Source organism: Misgurnus anguillicaudatus, chromosome 1 (assembly GCF_027580225.2).
Source record: "Misgurnus anguillicaudatus chromosome 1, ASM2758022v2, whole genome shotgun sequence".
NCBI lineage: Eukaryota > Metazoa > Chordata > Actinopteri > Cypriniformes > Cobitidae > Misgurnus > Misgurnus anguillicaudatus.
The window spans coordinates 16779277-16800844 of NC_073337.2; the positions used below are offsets into that span (position 1 = coordinate 16779277).

The window sequence follows — 21568 nt, forward strand, 5'->3', positions numbered from 1 at the left end:
GGGACAAAGACTTTCTTTATATAATTACAAAACACATAAACAAAACGAAAAAGGATAAAATATAATAAGGAATAACAGAGAAGCATGGTTGAGGAAACCTCACTGTTTGGGTTGCCAAACCCATTAAAAAAAAACATACAGGTCCAACATGGTTGAGCAGCTCAGGGAAGCGGATCATGGAGTTAGGGAGCAGAGAGGTTTGTGTGTTTAAAGAATGAAACCACAGTTTGGAAACCCTGACTGAAACCTAAACTTATTCAACAATGTCTCACACACAAACACAACCAAACTGTACATCAAATGCCACTGCCATTATATGAAAACACAAACTTATGTGGACAGGCTACAACAAATGTAATAAACGGACCCCTAGGAAATTCACAAAATGAGATCTCATATGCTGTCTGTTTCTCTTTAATCGAGATCAAACATAAATGTCTTGCTTTTACTTTAAAAAAAAAAAAAAAGGATTCAACACACTTGTGACTCCCCAGAGTTTATAGAGATCTAAGCAAAGTTTTTAAATGTTCTCATATTTACAAAGATATCAAAGCCAGAGATTTTAATATGAACTCAAGCTTTTAAATTTAACAACATAATAAAAAAAGAACAAATCTCATGTTTTCTCTCTCCCTAAACAGGTACTGTCTCTATAAGAGATATTCCACGGTTGTTGTTCTTACTTTTGTAAGGTATAAACGTGTTTGGTAAAAGTCCTAAATGTAATATAATGTAAATGGGCTGCATTTAACAATAAAAATTCTCAAAATGCCTCTATTTGGGAGGGAGCAAAAAAGCGCTGTTTTCGTGTGTGTATCTTTAAAGGTATAGCGGAAGATTTTCGTTTTCCGGGTGGATCATCAAGACTATTGGTCATCCCAAATGTCAATCATTCTGATTATATGTTGACGTATAACCGTCGTACGTGCTCGCCTCTAGGTTCGCTTTCTGCACATGCGCACTTTCACGTGTATGTGTGTTGTGCTACGGTTTCAACCATTCATTGAAGCTCGCGTTCTCGCTTTGTTTTTTTTTTCAAAATGTCTGAGGGTCGCAAGAGAAAAAGTGTCTATGAATTGTATGACAAGAAGAGAAAGGACTATAAAGAAAGAAACAAGACCAGAATGTTTATGGGAGACAATTTCACACGCTGGCGTGAGCTAAAAGGACAGGTTGGGGTTCCCACGCGAAGTTTCTACTAGAAAGGTACATTTTGTCATGCTATTTGGAGAAATCCTTTTAAAATCACTGCTACTAAAAGTTGATGTAAGCTATGATTAGCGATGCTAGCCCTGGCACAAGTCATGAACTGCACAGACATGGTAAACATGCCGACAGAAACTTGTAAACAGAGCGAAGAAAAGAACTGAGCTCCTGCATGCTCTCTCTCTGTCTCGTGCACGCGTTTAACAGGCGTTCCCTCTCGGGAGTGTTGCGTGTGCATTTTTTTTTTTAAATATCGAGAGGCGGTTCTTTTAAATAATTCGGGAAAATCTTCTGCTATACCTTTAACTCTTTCCCCACGAATGACGAGTTATCTCGTCAATTAGGAGAAAACGCTTCTATGCCAATGACCAGTTTTTACGGCAATGCATGTTTCCGCTATTATCCACCAGGTGGCACTCTTACCCAACTTATAAAAAACTAAAGCATTCACTAAGTTAAAAACAGTAAAAACTCTGAATCTGATCCAGTGGCGGCCGGTGACTTCTTTTCCCGAGGGCGCTCGATGCGAAGTTCGTCACAACATGTATGTAGCATGTCGTGTGTGGTTCCTTTTTTAAAAATATATGTTCTGCGCTTTGAGAGATTCTGTGTGCATCATGTGTCTTGTCAAAATAAGTGCCTGCTGCAGATGGGTCTAAAGGGTTTATGATAAAAGAGACAAAACACGTGATGTACACAGGATCTCTTGATGCGCAGAACACATATTTTGAATTAGCGCCCCTCGGATGAGCAGTCACGAGCCGCCACTGATCTGAACTCTAACAAAAGTCCTTTAAAAAAATTCAATTATCTCAGCTTTTTGCTCAAAAATTTTTTTTTTTAAGAAACCTACACATATTTGAGAGGTGATAAAAAGAGAACAAATAAAGATAGGATGAAACTTTTTTTGAAAGCAGAGGTTATTTTTTTCAATTGATATATTATATTGTTGCTGTCAGATGAAAACCATGTATGTCCATTTTGCCGATTTTGAGATTTTTGGACGTATTAAATGTCCAGGTTCATTTCCGTATACAGTATGCTTCACATATCTAAATGGCCAATGAAAAGTTGTGGAGTCATGTCATCTGATTTTCACGTATATCCATTTGGTGTCAAAGCTGTCAATCACGCCGCATATCTCCCGCCCTGTGGAAGCATCTCGCCGATCTCGTGAAGTTTCATCAAAGGTCAGCACTGGATAGCCAAATAAACATAGCCTGGTGAGACAATGACTTTCCTTCATCGAGGTAAACGTTTCCCCCCTGACGCCAAACGTACGTCTAGGAGTGACAAAATTACGGTAGGACTGTGCAAACAAAGTATCTGTCTAGCATTACCATGTCAGTGTATTATTTATTTATTAATAAACTAAGACATTAATAAACTGAGCGTATTCACCTGTCAATATGAAATGCGACTTGGCCATTCTAAATAATGATCGGAAGAACGCGTATCGACCAATGTTACTGTAAAATATGCACGTATGTCCATTTAAACTCAATTTTGGTCAAATGTGGATTATATCATTACACTGGCAAGAATATGATTACATGTAAAGATGCCGTGCCAAGTTTGACAACGCTACATTCAACTGCTTTTGAAATACGGTGTTTTTTTCACTTCCTGATAAGTAACCGTTTTGGACATACGTGAGTTTCATCGGGCAGCGACAATATGTTTATATATTTAAAGAAGAACATTTTCTGGAAGGCATTAAACTTTTGTCAAAATCATGGAAAATGCTGGCGCTGACTGACAACTTTTTTGTAACGCTGGCGGGGAAAGAGTTAAATGCAAATGAGCTACAGCTCCTCACTCCCTTTCCAACAGAAAGTGAGCACTTTTGGTTAAAAATAGATCTGTTTCCTGTGAATACAGTCAATACAGAGACAATAGGACCTTTAGCTGCATTATCGCTACAATGTGCTAACAAACATATTTAGGGCTTTGTTTGTGTGATGTCACATAAACAAGAGAATCGAAACAGCATGTCTAAAGAGATTGCTTTGGTTTAATGGGGATTAAAAAAAGAATGTTGTGTTCACACACTGGCAACGCACTTTTATTTCACCTTATAAAAGTGGATTTTGCATAATAGGTGCCCTTTAAGTCAAAAGGAACACTTAAATTAAACTGAGGACAAGCATCAGGACTCTTGCACTACAACCAGGCACACCCAGATCTCATGTCGGTTCTGGAGTGCCGATGTCCTGCAGAGTGTAGCTCCAGCTCTAATCAAGCACACCTGAACAAGCTAATCAACTGGATGACCTCTTGAACAAACATTACAAACATTTACAAAAATGACTACTACAGATGTGAACCTTCACTTTTCTCCAGCACCCTCAGGTGTGGTCACACACTCTGTGTTAACCAGCACATGCAAGCTCAATATTGCTGTTGGCTTTACCTTGTGGAGGTGAAGACTCCAAAGAGGAGTAGGCCCTTTGGGTGATCCGTCTCCAAAAGAAACACATTCTCTGGAAGGAAAGAAACACCCAGTGAAACAACAGGTGAAAGAGTGTAAATCTATCACAAACGTAATCTCTTCTGTAAAGATCAACTGTGTTGACTGTATTATGGGTGTTACAGGATTTAAAGTGTTGAGAAGATTTATAAATGACCTCTGGCTAAGTGCAACTGTAATACTGACAATACAAACAACCAGTTTTATAAATGGAATGGGTACTAGTTAAATATGAAGAAAAAAAAGGATGTAAAGCAGGATGTGTGCAGGACGTATCTGGAGTCTCACCAAGTTCATCAAAGTGGGTCTCAGTGCCATCTTCTTCCAGGACTGAACACACCATGCGAGCCTTCAAGAACGTGGTCCACTTGTTCACCAGACTGCGTTGTCCACCCATATCATTCTACACAGAGGATTTGAAGAGACATCAAATAATGTATCTAACTTGACCACTGAAGTGCATTGGATTCAGGCACACTTACAGGGCAAACACGAGCCACCATGGTGTGGATGTTCTTAGTGTTTCCACTGCTGTCAGTCAGTCTCTCACGCAGAAAGAAGTAAAGCTTGGCGTCGTTCGGGTCGGAGCCGTCAGGAATTAAGTGGGCATCAATAAACTCTGGCTCTAGTCAAAACAGAAGAACAATGTACATCTTGATTTATACACTACGTGAACCACAAAAGAGATTTTCTAATCTTTCTTTTAAAGAATCAAACATGCCTCCATGGTGCTAATGTCTTTGCGTTAAATATGACAGCTACTGGTGAACTTGGTTAGGAAAATGTACTCTAGGCTATTATTTTATTTCACACATCCAAACTACTCACTATTTAGATTACATCACACAAAAATAATGTAACCTTTGAACAAACATTTTGAATGTATGGTATTTAATTCATTGTAACTTAATCCTGGATCTGTTCTGACCTCAAACCATTCATTTTACTTGGAAAAAGGCTGTATTTACTTTGTGGTTCGTGTTTTACTTTACTCAAATGGCATGGAATGTGAATATTTATTTTAATGCTTCAATAAAACATTGTTTGTAGCATAAAGATTAACGACAAAAGGTCAGGGATTGCTCTTTTACATCTCAAGATACTGGAAGTTTCTTCAAGTATCAATATCTTTCTCCTTAAATTCCTTAGAAAAAATAAAAAACACATTGAAACAATCAAAGAAAGCAGATGTGAAACCTTCTAAAAGTGACATGTTTTCTTGTAAATGCACACTTTTTTATTAGGCTAAATGCATTCTGCCAACAAGCCTGTATTTCTGAATTGCTTGAGGCTGGGAATAAGCCGATTTGAAGTGAAAATATCTGATAAATGTGAAATAAGTGTCGAGAGCATTCGGTTAATATCATTATCTCATTTTTGACAGAGGTGGTGTTTAAACGCTTTTGCATCTGAGCTCATCGATTGTTAACACAGCTGGAATATAAAGATAATGGCTTACAAAATCTCAGATCATTTAATCTCAGAACAAAAAGAGAAGAGATGTTTGACTTTATATTAAACATTTCTGGCTTTTGTTTGCAAATAGTGATTTCTTGGCTAATTGGAGTGGTTTAAGGCATTGTTGTGAACTTTAAAGAGTATGAGAAGAAAAAAACTCAATCTCTAATGAATCTGTTGTCTAGAAGAAAATAATGATATATAAAAGATCTAATTTGTGAGTCTTTTTTGTCTTTATTGGTCAAAATGTGATCAAACTGAATTTTTATATCGTTGTTTAAAAAGTTTTATGATGTACAATAGTTGCGAAAAGTGATGTCCAACTTTGAACAATTGAGTATAACTCAGCTTTAGGAAGAATTTAAGGAGGCTCAGCAACACACAACACATGTGCATAGCTTATAAAGACATAAATAAAGCATAAAGGACAACGACTACAAAATATTACCATGAAAGTGGATCAACATTTATTATTTACAGATAACGTAGCGTGAGCTTTTTGGTTTTCTATGGATTTATTTTTTTATATTTCAATAAAACCCTGCTCTACAGAATAGTTGTACGTTTATGGCTACTATTGAAACATGGCAGCGCAAAATGGTGACTTCCATGTAGGGGACCTGCGGTGTATGCAGATAAAAACGTCTCATTCTAAGGTAATAAACACAATACAGTTCATTGTGTAAGGTCTTTATACACCACTGATAATATAGTTATGTGTATTATATTGCATTTCGGTCAAGAGATCCTTCTAAAATTTTCAGAATGCACCTTTAAAATTTGATTGGTTTGTGCATTTTGTACCATACATATACTGATAAATACCCCCCCCCCCCCCGATATCACTACTGGCCACTACTGTAGTAAACAGCAAGTTATGGTGTGTACCACTCAGCCATTTGGAGTTATGTTGGTCGGTCCTGACAGCATTCCTGGTGGTTAGGCTTCTGAAGATGGCGGCATCAGTCCCCATGAAGTCAATGTACATTCCAGAGAACAACTCCTGATCTGAACCACAGAGAGAAACAGACAGTGTCTCACTTGACTTTTGAGTGTAACATGTCTAACAGATTTTACATGTTCAGTGACAATCTTGTACATTATTGAAAATACTAAATTTTTCACAATGTATGTTAGAAAAATTAAAAATTAAGTGAAACCTCAAAATCAATGGAAAGATTAATGATTTAAAATATGACTGTCAAAAAATTTTAATAATTAACTAGAACTAATTTATAACAGAGGAAATTAGTAAGGTAATGAACTACAATCCCATTAAGCATTGGAAATGATGAATGAACTGAAAACGAAAAATAACGAAACACTATATTTGAGTTTAAATTAGGAATAATTGATTACTGGCCGTTGAATTATTAAAAAAATAATGCACAACCAAGGTTGTAATCCGTGCATTATTTTTAAATAATTCAAAGGACTGGAGTAAGTATTACTTTCAATGGAAAGTAATACTTACATTACTTTTAAGTTACTTTTAAGTTACTTTTTCTTACTTTGCTGATAAAGTGCGTAATTCTACATGACTACGTTCAGTTTAATTTAGTAAATATTTTTTATCAAATTAAACAGAAAAGTAACTTGCATTACTTTTTAAAAAAGTAACTTAAATATTAATGTGTACATTTACAAAGTAATGCGTTACTTTACTCGTTACTTCAGAAAAGTAATATTATAACGTAATGTACATTACTTGTAATGCGTTACCCCCAACACTGGTTACGACACAGACATTGCTCTGGTGGTTATTTTAAGACATTTGACAGGTTAAGTGTGCGTTTATCGAAAAATAATGCATACCCATGGAACATTTCTCAACCAATCAGAATAAAGCATTCAACAGGCCTGTGGTGTAAATATGAAATATTAGTTAAGCAATGAGGTAATAGTCACCGTTGAGAGTGCATTGACACCCCTTCAGCTGTGAGTTACTCATAATACAGCACTAGCCCCAAATACCTCATTGCTTTCATAAAACAGTTACCACACAAATATTCAATATGTATCAACACACCTTTTATGAATTAAAATAATTAAAAGCCTTCCTTTCATTTGAAAAAAAAATGGACTGTGAACAACAACCAAATGTTTCACAAATCTTTACGTTGCTAAGAGTGCTGTGCAGTGAATCGCTGGGTTCAGTGGTCATAGGTGTGTTTTATTGTAAATAAATCACATTACCAATCAGAATCAAGAACTGGTACTAACCTTTTGATAAGAATACATTATGTATACGTGTATATAAATATACAGTTAGCCTATAGGACAGATTAAATTATGGCTTTCTGCAGGATCATAGTACAGTATATACATCTTAAACAAGAAACCTGTTATTAACCACTTACTTTGATTAATGTGGACTGATGGCTTCAACAGAAGCATTTACTATTGTTCGTCATCTTTAGGGTCTATGTTAAATCTGTCTATAGTTATAGCTACAAATATAATTTCCCTGTAGAGAAAATAAATTGGATTTTCTTACTTCCAGTACCCGACTGTTGCACTGTATTGTGGCTGCATACTTCCTTGCGGTGTGCTGTGCTAACAATCTGTCTCAAATCTCTCCTTCCTTTCATCACTGCTCCACTCTATCACTTCATCACTCTGTATTTCGGGGTCCCGAGGCTGACGTGTGCGTCTAGGGGCCAAGTGTGTGATGGAAATTTGTGGACAGAAGGCCAACAGCGAAAGCTGTAGCGTATCAATTCAATGGCAGTCTTTGATGTTGTCTAGACAGTTTGTATTTACTTTTTGGAATAACTACCTTAAACTCTCATGTTCAGATGGCTTGTTACATATAGTAGGCCTATATTACGTTTGGCTGTGTGTGTTTGTGAGCACATGTATTTTATTTCAGTGTATTAGCGCCATGTTAACGGTGGTCAGTTAATAAGATGCATGTGTTTGATCTTAAAGTGTAACTGTTGTTGACCCGTATGTTATTTGCAAGCGTTCTACTGATGTGTGTAATACAGCACTGTCTGTGTCAACAGCAACCCAACACCAATTGGCCAATTGGCCAGATCAAAGCAAAAAAAGGGGTGGCATTGAACGACCTAAAGCAACCCCTTTAAAACGTTGGAAACACACTTGAACAAAATGTGGATGTTTGGTGATATTATGGGGTCATGAAGAAGATCACAGACAGCGTGTGAGTAGTGAAGTGTGCAAGAGAAAAAGACACAAAAGATGGCAGTACTTACTGAGCATGACTGAAACAGTGTTGACTTGTGGGTTGAAGGAGCACCTCCCTTTTCCAGATTCAGCTCGTGAAGAGATGTGGAATACTTGTTCCTAATAATAAAGATGAAAAAATTGGCTGCCTATAATTGCATTAGTAGCAATATTTAAACTATCATTTAAAGCAAACGATTGTTTTAGCATTGGCTCTCGTGTTTTGTGATGTGGTTAAAAACTGGTTGGGTTTAGGGTAAGTTTGGGGTTAGATGCTTCAAAATATATTTAATACCATAAATGTTTATGAAGCCATGGCTGCGTCCGAAAAGAAGTAGGTGAGGCGAGTAGTATGTACGAATTCATAGTTTTCCAAAAACAATAGGCTGAAAGTACCCGGATGACCTACTACTTCCGGTTAGATTTTTAAGTGTGCATACAACAGACACTTCACTATCCCATGATCCCCCGGAGGAAGAGTAATCCAACGAAGAAGAGGCGTTGTCATATTAGGAAATGGCGTAAAGCGTCTGTATTCGCGCTGGTATGACATGACGTGATAACGATGTCACGTGATGTTTCAGCATGGCGGATGTAGTACGAATCTCATTCATACTACCAGGATTTATACTATATAGTACCTACTGTTTTAACCGTCAGTAAGTAGATACCTCATCTCATTTAGTCTATATACTGTCACATTATACGATTTCGGATGCAACCCATTGCTGGATTTACAAATGCAGAAAATTATGTGTCTCATTTGAAGTATAAGGCAAAAAAAAAAACATTAAAACGTAACCACAGGTTGTATAAGCCATAGATATGTATAATGAAGGCTAGATGTTTTACAGGGGAGTCTCTAACGTCATCACCTGGCGGCCATCTTACCACAGGGAGCTCGCTCGCTCATAGCATTATGTTTTAATGGTGCATGTACTTTTTAAATGACCATAACTTGCTCCATTTTCTACCGATTTTCAAATGGTTTAGCGATCGTCCTGTGGTAAGGTGGCCGACAAATGCGGACATTCCACTTAATTGGCCAGCAGCGTGGGTGAGACATCTAGCCTTTATTATACATATCTATGGTATAAGCTACTGGCCGCTAGAGCGCACTTTATCCCTTACATGTCTCTTGACGTCATAATAAGGTGCTTGCATAAACGAACTATGAGGACGTTATTTTGGAAGACAGCTTGCTATTTTACATAAACAATGTTTAAAAATGAAACAAACTTGGACACAAAATGCTCACCCGACTTTGTCCTGATAGTCAAGTCTGGTTATGCACATGTACAACGCTTTATAAAAATGTAAATGTAAAATTAAAGAGAAGAATTTTTCTTTTAAGGAATCGCTGTGAAGAATCTTCACCTTTTTTTAAGAATGTAGGCATGTCCGTAGCCAGGGTTTGAAAATTACCGAGGTCCAGGGTGGGGTGTTAAGAGTTAACAAATGCTATCCCAGGTGAAAAGAGTGCACTTAAATAAAATACACTTTTTAAGTACACTTAGTAAATGTACTATTATTGTGCACTCATTTTGTGGCTTATATTAAAGCAACAAGCCCCAAGAAGCAGTGGGCCACCAGTGCATCCTACAACGGCCAAGGGGCGTTGTTAGGCACGACGCGAAGCGGAGTGCCTAAAACCCCCCTAGCCGCTACAAAATGGACCGGCAACCCACTGCTTCGCGGGGCTTATTGCGTTTATAAAACGGTTGCTTCAAATTATGTATAGCAGGATTTCATATAATAAAACACAGCAAATAAGTTGTAATTATATTAGTACAGATATTAGTCTTCCGCCAAACAAAGTAGTTCCTCTCAAGTGTGTCTGCAACAGAGCGGTTCCCAAGCAAAACAGACGGAGCAAAGACACAATGAAAATATGATTCATTACTGTGGTGTTTATTTTCATAAATTAACATTCATCTAATTTATACATTAACATTTATACCGTGCAACTGTTGACGTGTGGATATGCTTGGAAGCATGTGCTTGTGTTAAGCATGCTTAACACTTTCCCTGCCAGCGTTTTTTAAAAGAGTTGCCACCCAGCTTTAGTTAAACATTAATGCCTTCCAGAAAAATGTTCTTCTTTAGATATATAAACATACAATATATCAAATGAAAGAACAGACCCTCTGCTTTCAAACAACAAAATAAAAACGTTTCACCCTACCTTCAATTGTTCTTTTATCCTCTCAAATTTTGAGCAAAATGTTGGGATAATTCCATTTCTGTGAATGACTTTTGTTAGAAATCCGATTCAGATCGCTGATCAAAAAATACACTTGAGTTTTAAAGGCGGAGTCCAAGATGTTTGAAAAACGCTTTGGAAAAGAAGACGGGCCGACTACCAAAACACACTTATAGCCAATCAAATCAAATCAAATGCCGGGTTGCGTATGTGTGGGGCGGGTCTATCAACAGAAGGTCCAGATTCTATTGGGGTAGGGGCGTGTTTGTTTAGGTGATTTCAAATATCAACATTGGCTTTCAAACATCATGGACTCCGCCTTTAAAGTGTTGAGTGAAAGCATCAGTGTTTGTGTAAGATCGCCACCCAGTGGATAATATACGGTACAACTACTCCTCACGGAAGCATTAATGATTAATCAACAAGAAAACTCAAAAATATTTATTGACACTTATCTGGATATCGCCATTAATTGTTCAATTGTTGAGGATTATAATTAATACAATATAATATAATTAGCCCACCCAATAAATCAAAATTGACAACAAAATCCGACATTTTGACAGTTATTTTCTACAGTACACAACAACAGTGGCGCAGTGATACAAGCTATGTAATACGGTTTGAGCCGTGGGTTTACCGGTGAGTTTTATCACAGCTGAGAACGCGTTTCAACCAATCAGAATGAAGAACCAGAACTGGCCGTTTTATAAATCACATTTGTTTATGGTACTTCTTAAAATTAAGTTAAGAACATTTAAGTGTTATTTTGAGACATCATTTATTTCAATAAAAATCTAGTTGGTACTGGTATTCTTACTTTTTCAGGTAAACTGAAGTACTGCTCAAGTAGAACTTTACTTTTAATAAGTATATAGCATAACCTTCCATAACTTACAAATGTACTTGCTAGTATTTAAGTGTTTTAAGTACATTGAAGCATACTTTATTTTTACCTGGGATCTAAAAATATTCTGTCTTAACCTTTTTACACTTTGGGTACACTCTCTGTTTTGGGGGATGGACTGGGACTGCTGGATAATTTATTACTTTTTCATGCAACAAAGTTTATTTTTGTAATCATTTTGATTAGCAATATTATATAACAAGAACGTTACAAGATTTTAAACAAGAACTTGTTTAGTGCTCTTATTGTTTTCAGCATGACTTTGTTAAAGGTTAACTTCTAAATTAAATGAAATAACAGAATTCTTAATGCTTACGTTTTGTTGAGATTAGCTGTACCGTTTTACGCAACGTGTTTTAACATATTTGGCATATTTTATTTAAACCCAATTCTTCTACATCTTTGTCCCAGAGTTATTTTCTGTTTTTCGATAGTGTTGTTGATACTGTTGATACTCTTACATACACAATTATGATGATTACTGCTTTTATCTTACCGAATGCAGCAATAACCTGCTCGTGCTGAATGATGCGTCTGTTTCCATGTTGCCAGATATTAGTACGAAAAACAAGCAAAAATAATTGGCCTTAAAAACAAAGTTCATCCAAACCTTGTATTTCAGAAATAAATCAGAGAAATCTCTAATACTACCCTACCCCTAACAATCCCTTTATAGATAATGTCACAGTGTCACATTAATTGCTAAAACACTACGTCTAAAGAGGATTTTTAACAATAGGATCTGGCAACACTGCAAATTCTGTACCCGCACCGTCGCAGAATAAACCAATCTTTGTAATTTTACACTAAACTATACAGTAAACCGTCCAAACTTAATTATAGATGCAGATTTTTTTTGAAAAACTAATTAGTCATTCAGAGAACTTCAAAAAAAGGTTTTATATGAAAAAATTACAGAGGTCCTGTCATAAATTTTTATGAATTTACATATTTAAAAATGATATGAAAATTTAAATATGGCATAATGATAATTCGTTCTACATTTGATCTAAAATTAAATTACTCACAGACTATCAGTTATACTGTGGCCATAGTTATATTGATGACATCATCCATAGCAACAAGGTCATCCATTGCTTAGTAAAAGTTGCTCTCATCAAGTTTCAGAATTGGATTTTGAGGGAAACTCTTTTACTGCTATTTAAGAGAACTCTTAGTGACAAAATAAAATGTTTGTGAATACAGGCCCTGATACTTTAGAGATCCAAATTTGATTTCTCTTATAGGTTGTTTTACAGCCATTGCTCTCTACATTTCACTACAAGAAATTTCCGCTCAGTGGTTTTGGAGAGCTGCATTTCTTCTGATTGGTTAAAGAGATTTAACCTAAAGTTTCCAGGTTTCCGGAGCAACTGCCAGACTAATGTATCCTCCTTTTTTGTTGTCCTCATGTTGGCCAATACCAACGATGTCATCCGGTGGCTACAGTACAATAGTTGGCAATATATACTGCCCTACAAAGGCAAAGCAGTAACTATGCATTTGGTCGAAATTTAACATTTAATTTTACCACACTAAATGTCAGGGTGGCACACTTAAGCTTACTTTGGTAATAGGCCGGCTGTTGTACAGCCAAATAAACAAGACGGATAGCGTGCCTAAGAAAGACAGAGAGTTGGAATTGCTTTCCAACAAATAAAGAGTAATAGAAAACAAATGGCTGGACTTTTATCACTCTTCTTCTTGTATCATCTTTTGTTGCCTCTTGTCTTGCTTTCCTTTGTCCCTTGTCATCTCTAATCTTATATTTTCTTTTCTGTTCATGTGTCATCTCATCCTTTCTCTTTCTTCTTTTGTTTTGACGTCTCTTTTAGTTTGTTTCATCTGCATACTTTTTCTCATCCTTTATAGTGACTTTTTTTCTAACGACACTCATTTACTTGCTAGTATACCCCAGGCTTCTCAAAGGACATATGATCTTTTAAGTGTACGTTCTAGAAACACGGTTTAACCAGAAAATTGGGCAGTATTTTTTACCCTAGTACTATTACAAATCCAGCTCTTTAGATATATGAAGTAAATGTGGACAAATTAAAGTGAAACTGGACTAAATGAAAAGATCTGGCTGCTTTTCATTATTGTGTGTAAACTGACCTCAGGACGCCTGCCACGGTTAACATATGCACAAACCGGGCTGAAGGCTCCACTGCCGCAGATGAACAGATGCGTCCTGTTATAGGGCTGGATTACTCTTATGAAGTTTCCACAGCCGTGCTGAAAAAGAGAGACACAGAGAGATCACACATTTATTTGCCAATTAGTGAATACTGTTTGAAAACATTTTTAAAAGGACATCTCACCCAGAAATGAACATTTTGTCATTATTTTATTAATCCATGTGATTCCAAAACTGTATGCTCAAAATGAGAAATACTGAAAAACCTTAATGCAGATCTAATAGTAACACAAACTAATCTAAAGACAGCATGATCTCACAAGAGTTTGTACATACAAGTTGTCAAAATCATATGAATTCATACGAAGTTAATTGTGCAAAAATGTAAGATTATCATAAGAAAACAATTACATTTACAAATGTGATCATTTAAATTAATCTAAATTAGCCACGTCGTAAAATACGTACGAATTGCTATGAAATAGTTTTGGATTAGAAGATAAAGTTGTCGGTGTTTTGCGTGTTGTTCAGAAATAACGGTTTGTTATCAGAATCCATTAAACACCAAATAGATTTTTCAGCAAAGTCCTCAAAGTGCACGAAAGACGAGTGTGAAATGACCGTGCTTTACATTCAAACTTCAGTCCCTTGTGAGTACTTGGACCTAAATACAACTCGAATGTGGCAGACACATGGATCAGTTCAGTTTCAGTTTCCTCATTTTTACATTCTGACTTTCATCATTTGCATCTTTGATTTTGTAACTTTTAACTATGTCTTGCCCAAAGAAGTTTTTTATTTTATTTTTTGGAGGTTTTCGCAAAAAAAAGCTTGTACTTAGAGGGTTTTGCAGTGAAAGACAGTCAAATTTGTTAAATACCAATAAAATAATTAAAGTGACATTTATAAGGAATAATTTACGAAGAGATGTTGAATTATTTGAAAATTTCTTTTTAAAGAATTCAAGACTGGAGTCAATTATTCCCCTTATACCACAGTTACCACAAACATTGCTCTGGTGGTTATTTTAAAGGTGCTCTAAGCGAATTTGCGCGTTTTAGGCCATAAAACATTTTTAGTTTCATACAGTAAACATCTCCTCACTGCTAGCTGCCTGTCCTCTGAACACACTGTAAAACAACGCGGGCTCTGCAGACAGCCCAGGCTTCGCAAACTGCAACAAAAACAAAGTGGTCAAACCTACCACCACAAAACAAAGTATTCCAGCCAATAAACGACAAGAAGGATTTGGGAGTGGGGGTTGGGCGCGTTCATGACTCGTTCAGAAAGCACGGAAGGGGAGGGGAGGCGTTAGCAATGCTCCGTTTTGTTTGAACGTCACACAGTTTCTCTTAGAGCGCCTTTAAGAGATTTTACAGGTTAGGTGTGCGTTTTACAGAAAAACAATCAACACCCGTGGAACATTTCTCAACCAATCAAAATAAAGCATTCAACAGCACCGTGGTATAAGTGAAAGTAAGGCATTTTATTTACTGACTAATAACCTTTTCATTTTCGTTAAAGTGAAATTACTGAAACTAAACATAAGAGCCTGATAAAAAAGCTAATTTAACAGAAAACATTCATCTTTTTCTTACACAAAAGTATTGTATGGATTTAAAAGTCAAGATAAAGCACTAATCATATGGTCAAACTAATTATTTAAGACAAAAAATGAACTTGACCACTTTCATAATGTATGAGCACTCGCATGCTCTGCTTTCTCTGTCAATGGACTCCCTCTTCAGCAGTATTTAAACACAGGAAAGGACTCCACAATGGTAACTTGAAAAAAGTATCGTTAAAATTTTAATCAGATAATTTAATGCATTATTACATGAAACATAATAATATAAAACAAAAGATCTGTTGTATAGGACTTGCTGTTGGTATCCCTTAATGCATACTTAAGGCACCAATGAGACTCCGTGGGACGGTCAATTGAGTGACCCTCTGCCACACTACTCCTCAGCCCTTCCATCTCCTCAGGCTGCTCCTTTCGCGTAACTCAGTGCATAAACCCTTGACATGACCTAACCCCAATCTCTAATGCCACAGCCCACCACAACCCAACCATACCCGCCAACCCGTTTGACTAAGGCCAGAAGCCCTACTGTCGTCATTAATGCAGGTTCAGTGGCAAACGGTTCTGTATGGCATACTATTTACCGCAATACACAAGACCACAAAAAACGCCAAAATCTCACCACAACGGCCCTGTACTTTAATACTTGAATACTTTTATGGTGTTGTTATGAACTTTGTTTGCCCTTTTGGAGTAAAGTGAAGACATTTTGAGAAAAGGAGTTTTATAATCAGTATGAGTTTTACAAAAACAGCATATGGGCTTGGAACAATATAAGGGTATTTTTTGGGGTGTATTCATTTTGTAACGTCACTTAAAAGTAATTCAACACATAATTCCATGAGCAAGTTGATACACTCAGATTTTTCATTCTGGCCTGCATGCTGGAAGCTTAAAATGCCAATTATAATAATTACAGTTGATAATGATTAGAAGTAAGAGTTTATATGGACCAAAAATTCATGGCCTACAAATTCAGGAATCCCAACCTAAGGTGACGCCAAACCAGCTGGACAATATAATCCTTCCAAGAAGGAGAGGGAGAGACGGATGAGTACAGAAAGAAAAGAAACGGCAGGGGAGCAGTTAGAAATTTGGCGGCCTGTACCGAAACAGCAGCTGTGTCGGCTCTGTCATAGCATGAATGCACATACACAAACGTATGGGACAACTCCAGAAAAATAACAACACTTTCAACAGCACATGCCCTGCCATGCTCTTCTCCGATCTCTTTTTCACGTTTTTGTCATTAATATTTCTCTTCCTGTGACAAATATCAACATTATCCTCCTCTGGCATGTATCTGCTAGATTTATGGTACATAACCTTCTTTTCTGCACAGGCGAAGAAAGTCTTCATGACAGTTCATGGTTCACGTACAGATCATGCAGAATTAACAGGAGGGAGCTCTATAAACATGTCTTAATATCATTTACAGCTCTGGTAAAGGAAAGCTTAAAAATTTCTCCCCAAATGATGCAGATGGATTCGGGTCAGGTGTGGTCACGCACCGGTGCTCCTCTGGCTGTTGCTGCTATTGGGAATGAGGAATGGGGAATATCCCTGTGAGGAGAGGAAACCTAACAAACTGACAAGGGGAGTGATTCAAAAGATCCAAATAAAACGTCTAGGAAAATCTGTGGTGCACACCGTAATCTAAACACAGACTCGCACTGAGTGAGTAAAACTAAGTCTTGAAAGAGTTGAACATGAATACCATATTTGTCAGAATCTGTCCGGGAAGGCTTAAGCCCGGAGTATAGTCAGTTTTTTACATGTGCGTGAACAAACACGCACGGTTGAATGTTTATTTATTTATACAATGTACGCATGGTTTCAAAAATCTGACGGTGTTCATGCGTCACACAGACTATTCTGATGACGAAAATTGGGTCATGTGCATTCGCACCCTCGCGTACACATAAAAACAGGACTATACTTTCAGCTTTAAATGCAAATTCAGCAGCATTCATTGCTATGTGTTCAACGACTTGTGCAAGTTTACATACAAAGTCAATTCAAAGACGTAAATAGACGTGAACTCGTGCAGGGCCATGCAAATGACGCAAACTGGGTGGTGACATGTATTTACCTCAAACGCGTCTTCATGCAAGTAAAAAATATTCAACTCAAGCGAAAAATTCGTATGACATTTTGTAGAAAGTAATGCTCAATTGAATATATTTTTAAATTTGGAAATATATAGAGTTTTAACCTTTATTTATCAACATATAAATCAAGGGCAAGCAAATACATTTCTATTTTTAACAAAAATGTATTATTTGTCAAAAATATTTTAATATATGCTAAATACAAGTTCATTTTATAAAGTGTATTTTTGAAGTTGAAAATATATTTAATTTTAACCTTTTTAAAACTGTTATGTTTACAGTTTAGTAACATAAAGGTTTTCTTCCATTGCGACGTGAATATATTTTCTTGGATTGAAATATATGGAGGACTAAATATATTTTTAATGCTTTAAAATTTATTTATTTTTTAAATATATTTCAAAATATACAAAAAAATATATAAATGAAAAATTTATTTTTGTAAACATATTCCAAAATATATTTCAGCAAATATATTTTTGGCCATTTTTTATATTTGACAAGATATTAAAAAATATATTTTTTGCTGTATGGGGATGCTTCGCGTTTGGTGTGTACACCCTCACCCACTGTTAGATAAGAGTTTATTGGCCCTATTTTAACGATCTGAAACGCAAGTGCGAAGAGCAAAGCGCAAGTGACTTTGTGGGCGGATCTTGGGCGCTGTTGCTATAGGGCTTATTCGCAAACACCGGAAGTCGCTAGCCACGGCCATCTTGTTGACATGACATCTGTCCTGCCCCTAGCCGCACGTAGATTTGAGTCGAGGGGAGCAGTAGCCTAATGCCTTAATCTCGTCTGTATTAAGAGAAGATGAGTTGGATTATTGTGGAACAATATCATATAGACCCAATAGCCTTAAGTAAAGATCCGTCCTTATTGCCAGCCGTAACTTATCCGGATATTTATAACTATATCGTTCATACAGTATCCGCATTCATCATACAAGCACTGAAGGGCCGTTCACATTATAACTATAAAGATAACTACATCATCGTCCACATCACCAAACAATACGTTTATGCTAATTCGCTCACAGCACTCGCGCAAATCACTTGGCTTTAATATTGCTTGTAATAAAAACTTTTGCAGATGTCCTCAACATGCTGCGTTTCGCGTAACTCTAAACAGTGAATCTAATAGTTTGTGTAATCTCTTACCTTTTGGCATAACAGTTAGTTAATGTAATAGAAAAGCATTACGTAGTCAATTTTGACAGCAACTGGAGGTAATCTAATGTTATAGAGCTCAGCAATGAGCTTCACTGTCATTTTAAGTGGCCGTGCACTTGAAGTTCAAATAGATTTTAATGCTATATATGGTTTATCCTTAATCAGGTGGGAAAAATCGCTCAGAAAGTGATCCCAATGATGTCGTTCATTGTATCTGTATCGTTATAGTTTTGGTGTGAGCTCCGCTATTCTGTTTAATATAAAACGATTTTCAAAACTATGTCAACGGCCCTTAATTCCCTACCTAGTATCAATGCCAGACCTATTATTATGTTCATATAGTTATTAATACTGATTTAATAACTGTCTCAATTTATGGCAGCTTATTTGAAAGAGCAGTTTCAGCCACTGCTTACAGCTAACCATATGTGATCAAATTATGGGGACAGACTTTGCTGTGAGCATATATCCCTAACGTTACCTGTGGTAAAATGATGGGGACAGACTTTGCTGTTGGTAGTCTCTCTTTCGCTGGTTCAACTCCTCTGTCTCCTTTCATGTTTTCTGACAGTCGGTATCGCATAAAAACTAATTCCGGGGTTCTTTTTGCTGTTGTTAGAACCTCCGTGTATTACACCACACACCATCGCGCGGTTTTAAAAAAATTACACCGATAATACCATGCATAATACCCACGCTGCCTCGCTTGTCAATTGACAGACTGACAGTTTTATGTCAACAATATGGCCGCCGCGAACATTGATGACGTAGATCGAATAAGCCCTATTTTCCCGGCTGGAGAAATAACTCTTGCGCCAGGTGCAAATCAATAAGGGGTTGGTCTGAAGTAGGTTCATTATTCATAGGTGTGGTTTGGGCGTTACGTCAAATAAACCAATCAGAATGCTATCCAACATTCCCTTTAAACACAAGGGCGCAAGTTCCATGGCGGGTTGCTATTATTATGCGGATTTACCAGGCGCACGCCAGGAGCAGTTCACTGCCGAGGAGACCCACGTTCTTGTAAGAGCAGTCAAAGACAGAGAAGTTGTTTTGTATGGGAATAGGAGAAACCTCTCAGGCGTGAGAGGAAATAGCCACAATTGTCTCAACAGCTGGCATCCCCATCGTTGTGCCAAGCGCTACAATGATGTCACGAGACGGGGGAATCCTAAGCTTGCCAGCATAAATCGGGCACTCCGGGTAATGGGAGGTGGATCTGCCTCTACACATGACCTGACGCCAGCAGAAGACATCGCTGCGTCCACCCTCACCGCTGAAAGGGTTTGGGGGCTTTGAAATCGGACCCAAGAAACGCAAGCAAGGTCCAACCCCAAAGTACACTTACAAATCAAGTTCATATACATTAAGGTTTCTTATGAAAACATTTTAATTATTATTTACATAAAATAAACGTAATACAGCCACACAACAAACTTATGAAATATTTTAATCGTTATTTGCATGAGAATTTTTTAACGCAGCCACACAATAAATAAAAACTATCACCACAATGCTCACCACTATGATTTCCCTTATCTCATGTGTTAATATTTTATATTGTAACAATTTATGATTTGCCAAAATAACTGTTTCATCTGTGTAGATTAGATAAGCAAAGTGTGTGCGCATTGTGCATGCTATACATTATGGTCAAGCATGCGCCCTTAAAATAGCATAATGAACCACGTGCAACACGCCACTGACTTTAGACTTTTTTTTTGGTCAGTGGCGCAATTGTTTTTTGAAACTGCAAAATAGCATCAGGGATGGTTTGCGCCAGAACACGCCTCCTTTTTTGCGCTGAAGTTCATTCCCTAGTTTGCCGACGTGCATCTGTGGAGGGAAAAACCCCGCTGTGCGCCGGTGCAAAATACGAATGATGCAATGCGTCACTGACAAAGTCAATTGCGCTGGGTGCAAGATAGGGCCCTATATATGTTATTATTTTAAATGTTTGTATCAAATTTATTTGTAAATATTAAAAAGCACCTGTAAAGATGACTCTTTGATGCTGGATGATGCTGTGTTATCAGTTGTTATAATTTTTTTTTTACTTGAACTGACCATTTGAAGTCAAAATAATTGTAATGATTAAAATAATTAGAAGGCAAAATAAAAAAAAACAAAATAAAATATGCTCTTAAACTTGCTTTTCTTGATGCAAAATATAACTGCTATTGCTTAATTATTTTTGTAGTTACATGCAAATACAAATTTGATACATTTCCTATTCAAGACAGAATATGTTTATGGACTTTTTCCCCTTTTGAGAGGGTAACAGTTACTGGTCACTGTGTAAGGTCAATGCAAACATTCTTCAAAACATATCATGTTGGAAAAACATCGTACAGTTTTGTATTGAAAATAGAGTAAGAAAATGATTGACTGAATTCTGAATTTTGGATGAACTTTATCTCTTAAAATACACAAGATTCTTATCTGATCAAATACAGCTTTAAAACGGCCATTTGCCCCTGGCTCTTGTGTTTATTATTTTTCTTTGGCCGGCTGAGAACGTCCTCCATTCCTGCATTTCACTTTGTTCTAACACACATAATTAATGACAGAGGCGAGGTGTGACCTCCAAATGTGTTATAGACAATGACTGAAGACTGATGGGTCCGAAACCATCTGTTTCTGATCCAGCCATGACTGTCCAAAATTGGAAAAATAAAAATATATTTTTCGAATCAACACGTGCATCTGCTTCTTATCAAGCCATAATGGTTAAATCAAAAGCATAAACATTGATTTAAAATCAGCTCATGCGGAGAGCTATCACAGAGACAGGTTAAATAAATTGCTGTGATTGTGTGGAGGATAATGCATGAAAAATCAGCCTGCTAGATGATCACTTCACCACGCAACAAACAAGTAAGAGTCTATTCAAGAATGCTAAAAGGTGGCCAACTTTAATTTCTTACTGTGGGGTCTTTGCCAGCCATCTGACACTCTTCGACTTTACTGGTGGATGCTGGCCAGAGAATCTATGAGAGAAAACAGAATGGGAAAATATAAAGCATTAAATATAAAAGTGCTCAGATTTTAAACTGATTGATAAGACTGCAAAAGAACATTTATATAATAGTCAAACAATTTTGATGTCACATTCAAGTCAAACATGTGT

At 36.8% G+C, this 21568-nt stretch overlaps 1 protein-coding gene across 2 annotated transcripts in view; it reads right to left on the reverse strand.

Moving 5' to 3' along the window:
* The window catches only part of sema3c (sema domain, immunoglobulin domain (Ig), short basic domain, secreted, (semaphorin) 3C), a 72145-nt gene that overhangs the window by 13723 nt on the left and 36854 nt on the right, over positions 1-21568 (reverse strand). For both annotated transcript variants that reach the window (XM_073867325.1, XM_055189992.2), the window contains 7 exons: positions 21366-21428; positions 13549-13668; positions 8353-8443; positions 6023-6142; positions 4159-4301; positions 3965-4079; positions 3620-3689 (listed from right to left, as the gene is read on the reverse strand). In XM_073867325.1, the coding sequence (XP_073723426.1) occupies positions 3620-3689; positions 3965-4079; positions 4159-4301; positions 6023-6142; positions 8353-8443; positions 13549-13668; positions 21366-21428 (722 nt within the window). The remainder of the gene's footprint in view (positions 1-3619; positions 3690-3964; positions 4080-4158; positions 4302-6022; positions 6143-8352; positions 8444-13548; positions 13669-21365; positions 21429-21568) is intronic.